Source organism: Triticum aestivum, chromosome 1B (genome assembly GCF_018294505.1).
Source record: "Triticum aestivum cultivar Chinese Spring chromosome 1B, IWGSC CS RefSeq v2.1, whole genome shotgun sequence".
In the NCBI taxonomy this organism is placed as follows: domain Eukaryota; kingdom Viridiplantae; phylum Streptophyta; class Magnoliopsida; order Poales; family Poaceae; genus Triticum; species Triticum aestivum.
In genome coordinates, this window is record NC_057795.1 from 605,443,836 (window position 1) to 605,448,604 (window position 4,769).

Here is a 4,769-nt window from a genome sequence, read left to right on the forward strand (position 1 = left end):
GCGGTGGTCTGCACGGCAGTGCGGGGAGGGTGGGGCGGTGAGGCGGAGGTAGGCGGTTAGGCTAGGGTTAGCCGGTGGCTGCGTGAGAGGAAGAAGGTGGAGGTTTAAGATGAATAGTGGCCGATCTATTTTGAGCCGTTGGATGAAGATCGAATGGCTTTTGATGAAAGTGAGTGATGATACATGTTTTTTCAGATACCTGAAAAATAAACGATCCACCGTAATAATTTTGTAGATTGACTGTAGGTGTAACATTTTTTGTATCTTTTTTCTTTATGGTAGCATTTTTTTTATTTTTTATTTTGCAAAAAGGGTAGCATCTTCTTATCTCAACGACGGCATTGTTGGAAGGATCACTCGATCAAGAGCATTGCCATTTTCTTATAAATAGAGGCCCAACTGAGCAGAAAGGGTATGCAAATCTAGCTAGCCAAGAGCAACACATAGCCATAGTGCGACTGCATACGAGTACGTAGGTAGAGAAGGCGAGAATGGACAACACACTACCAGTAACGGCGCCCACCGCGCACGCGCCCATGCCGTCGCCGGCGCCGAAGCTTGGAGGTGCAAACATCGCCAGCCGGTGGCGCGAGCTCCAGGGCTCGGACTCGTGGGTTGGGCTCCTGGACCCGCTGGACTACGACCTCCGACAATCCATCATATCTTACGGCGAGCTCGCATCGGCCGCCCACGACGTGTTCAACCTTGAGAAGCGGTCACCTCACGCCGGCTTCTGCTTGTACAGCCGCGACCACCTTCTCGCCGCCTCCACCGTGACCCACCCTGAGTACTACAAGGTCACCAAGTTCCTCTACGCGACCTGCGGGGGATCAACGGCATCGAGGTTGGCCACATCCGTGCCAACGGTGACCAACGCGCTGTTCGTGCAACCGCTGGGAAAGGCCGAGGGGACTCCGACGTCCAACTGGATGGGTTACGTGGCGGTGGCGACGAACGAGGGAGTTACAGCACTGGGGAGGCGTGACATCGTCGTGGTGTGGCGCGGCACCGAGAACGAGTTGGAGTGGGAGGAAGACAAGCACTTCCTTCAGGTGTCTGCCGCGCCGGTGTTGGGCCGCTATGCTGACGAAGATTACAAGAACGCCAAGGTGCACCGTGGCTTCCTATCCGTGTACACGTCCAGTGACAACAACTCCATGTACAACAAGACCAGCGCCAGAGAGCAGGTGAGCCTTGCATACTTCATATATATATATTGTCCTGTTCAATCTTAGGCTTAATAACATACCAGCAGCCGGAATTGTTCAAGGTGAAATTTGTCTTCACTAAAGGTGTACGCACACATGCAGGTTCTCGAGGAGGTAGGGAGGCTAATGGAGGAGTACAAGGACGAGGTGACCAGCATCACCGTCACCGGCCATAGCCTTGGAGCGTCACTCGCCACCCTCACCGCCATCGACCTGGTGGCCAACGACGTCAACGTGCCCCCTAACTCGAAGCAACCGCCGTGCCCCGTGACAGCGATACTGCTGGCGTGCCCGCGAGTCGGGAACCCCACGTTCAAGTCCGCCTTCGACTCATTCCACCTCCTGCGGGCACTCCACGTGGCGAACGCCAAAGACCTCGTGCCACAGAACCCTCCCTCTGTGTTGTTAATGTGGTACGTGGACTGCGCGACAGCAACGATCGTAATTGACACGGACCGGTCACCCTACGTGTTTCACAAAATATCGACCCACCACGTCCTCGAGTTGTACCTGCACGGTGTCGCAGGGGATCATGGCGACAAGGCGGACTTCAAACTAGTGGTTCCCCGCGACGTGGCGCTGGTGAACAAGACTATCGACCTGCTGACAGACGAATACCCAGTGCCGGGGAGCTGGTGGGTCATTAAAAACAAATGCATGGTCAAGGGCACCGATGGCCAGTGGAAACTCGATGACTTCGAAGAAGCATAGTTAAGTGGTTAAGACGGTATACAACATTGTTGCCTATGGATTCGGCATGTACTATATATGCTCTTGTGCTTGCTTGTGTGTTTGCATTTCAATCATGTTGTCGGGCGTGAATATTTGTAGCAGATGACGGCCTGGCCGATCATTCAGTTATTGTCCTTCTATTTCATGCCTCCTACAAGTCTCGCTATATCATGTACTTATGCATTGCTTCATTGCTTTTAAAAATGTCATATCCCGTGTCTAAAAGAGCTTCTTCTTTTTTAATCTAAAGTGGCATGTTCTTGGTGTTAATGACATGTACTTAGCCGATTCATGGTGCGTGAATTGAGTTGGACGAACACAGGTAGTCCCGAGAAAAGAAAGAAAGCTGGTTCGGGATCAATCAACCAAAGCAAAAAGACTAAATAAGACAGCTCGGTTAAAATAGATTTTGATTTCTATATAACTTAATGACTTTGGTCGTCAAGAGTCATGGTCTCATGGAAGCCATACGTACTACATTGAGAGGTTGGGTAAATGATTAACAGAAATAGGGTGAACTAAAATCGCATATCATTGAGATTCAAAAAGCATCTCACTGGTGTTAGGATATTCTAGCCACATCATATGTCCATATAAAACAGTATTTCAGACCCGCAAAAAGAACAGTATTTCAGAAATCGCAATATGCAAAAAAAAAAAAACTCACACCACCACAATACATGTCGTCTCTGTGGGTAAATTAATTGAAGCTGCCCTATATGAAAACTGTCCCAACCATCAGATGCCAGGTGTCAGGCTTCTCCTTGGCATCGAGTGAAATCCATTATATGCTAGAAATTGGCCGTGTTTGCTGAATCAATCAAAGGGCATGTACGCGTTTATTATCTAGGAGTATCTTAGAACCTAACTTGCTCCTTAATTCGCTTAAAATAGATTTTTGATCTCCATATAACTTAATGACTTTGGTCGTCAGATTTTTGATCTCTATATAACTTAATGACACAGGTAGTCCCAAGAAATGAGCTTGATTCGATTCTTACTCCAGCAACTCACACCCCCTCCCTCCCCCTCCCCCCCCGGGCGACCCGGGCGGCAGCGCGAGCTCCACTCCCAGTCCTCCTCTCCCCCCCTGGGGCCGCCGCCAGGGCAAAGCCCCACAAGGTGACTGGCGGCGGGGCACCTTCTCCCCTTTTCCCTTGTGGCGGTGGGCGCGGGGCTCCCTGCCGGGGCAGAGGCGCCGGGCGGACGCGAGGCCCCGCAGCAGCGTGCTGGCTGATGCGGCGCGACGGCAGTGGAGCGGCTGATCGAGGCCCGGCGGCTGCGTCCCGGAGCGGCGTCCGACATCCAGGTCTGGATCCGGGGGCTTCGGGTCTTATGGTGGTTTCCCTCGTCGGTTGCCTGTTGCTGGCTGGCCGGCGGTGGGGAAGACACACACCTGCGGGCCACGGCTGGTCATGGCCGGCAGGGCGTGCGGGCCGAGGTGGCTAAGGCCGGAAGCTGCGGTCTCACCCCGGCAGTTCTTGCTGATGGTGGCTGTGGTGCTCTGCCTGGTCGGGGGTGCAAGGCCTCAGCTTGGCAGGGAGGCGATGCGGGCCTGTGGGGGCGTCGACGGCGCTGCGCTGGGTTCTGCTGATGCCGCAAGGTGGTGGAGTTGCCCTTCTTCTCCTGCATGTGGACCGACAGTACGCGGGGCTGGGCGGGTGCCCTTAATGCTGGCCGCACGTAGAACGGGGGAGGTTTGGGGCCTGACACGGATCGGAGCCTGTGCTTCGGGTAGATGTGGTCGGGCGTGGCCTGGGATTTGCCCCCGCGGGTGGTGGTTGTTCTCTCCTCACGGGTAACGTGGTCAGTGGTGGTGGCGGGGACATCGTCGCTTTGGTAGGTGGCTCGTCACCGGTGAACAGAAAAAAGAAAAGAAAAAAATAATAATATAAAAACCGAAGAAAAAACCAGCCCGGTTGAAAAGGAAAACCAAAGTCTTCTTTTTTAGCGTTATATTTGACGCACTACAAAAGATGGAAAACGAAAAACTTAGAACATGATCAACAGAGGTGTTTGAGTAGGCGAGATGGCTCTGTCTAAGAGCACGTAGTTTCCTGACATGCTTGAAATGGCCCCATTTTTTTCATGCCTTATCCTATATCCTATATACTTAAGAAGTTTACCTCCACTACTTCATTTATCTCAACATGCAGCATAGCCATGTCATCATCCAATCACATCCAGCCACGTCACACAGTCCCACTCAAGACCACGTCAGGTTTTTTTTTCTTCGTTGGAAGTTTCCAAGCGGAACCCACAACAAATTGACCAACGTTTCAAGTATTAAGTCAAATGCCACGTCGTCCCTTCCATTACCAGTGTCCAAACTGACAGAGGACCAGCCATCTCCGATCTATATCGTCTGTTCTCTCCTCTCCCCACAAAAGTGACTCTTCCTTCTCCAGCCTTTTCCTCAACTTTTAATCTCCTCCAGTGACGCCTGAGCTCCTCTTAATTGTAATCCACTCAGAAGCATCATGGACAAATTCACTACAAAGGAGGGAGACGGATCTCACATGTTGTTTGTCCACCCCATCACTGACCTAAAGTCCGCCAAGAACAACACAAAACGGAGATTCAATACAAACGAATCTCCCATCTGGCAAGCGGCTCCTGCACGGCGTTCTTCAAGATGCAGCACCGAGAGAAGGGCCGCATCAGGGTGCTTCTCTCCCTGCCGCCAACGCTTTTCTCCCCCACTTCTTTCACCAGATCGTGAGGAAAGATGGGGGGCCGTGTCCGAGAGGAGGGCCGCATCAGGAGGCTTCTCTCTCCTTCCCGACGCTTTTCTCCCCCACTTCTTGCACCAGATCGTGAGGAAAGATG

The 4,769-nt window shown here is 52.2% G+C and overlaps 1 protein-coding gene across 1 annotated transcript; it reads left to right on the top strand.

Moving 5' to 3' along the window:
* Positions 1-431: 431 nt before the first annotated feature.
* Positions 432-2,149, top strand: LOC123141827 (phospholipase A1-II 7). Its single transcript, XM_044560898.1, has 2 exons — positions 432-1,187; positions 1,311-2,149. Exons 1-2 carry the CDS (start codon positions 492-494, stop codon positions 1,917-1,919), a joined length of 1,305 nt encoding a protein of 434 aa, XP_044416833.1. The 5' UTR covers positions 432-491; the 3' UTR covers positions 1,920-2,149.
* Positions 2,150-4,769: the final 2,620 nt, after the last annotated feature.

Bases quoted from the DNA above. Each gene is read 5' to 3' on its own strand.
- LOC123141827 (XM_044560898.1), top strand. From the start codon at position 492: ATGGACAACACACTACCAGTAACGGCGCCCACCGCGCACGCGCCCATG. The intron at 1,188-1,310 runs GTGAGCCTTGCA...GCACACATGCAG, and splicing joins AGACCAGCGCCAGAGAGCAG to GTTCTCGAGGAGGTAGGGAG.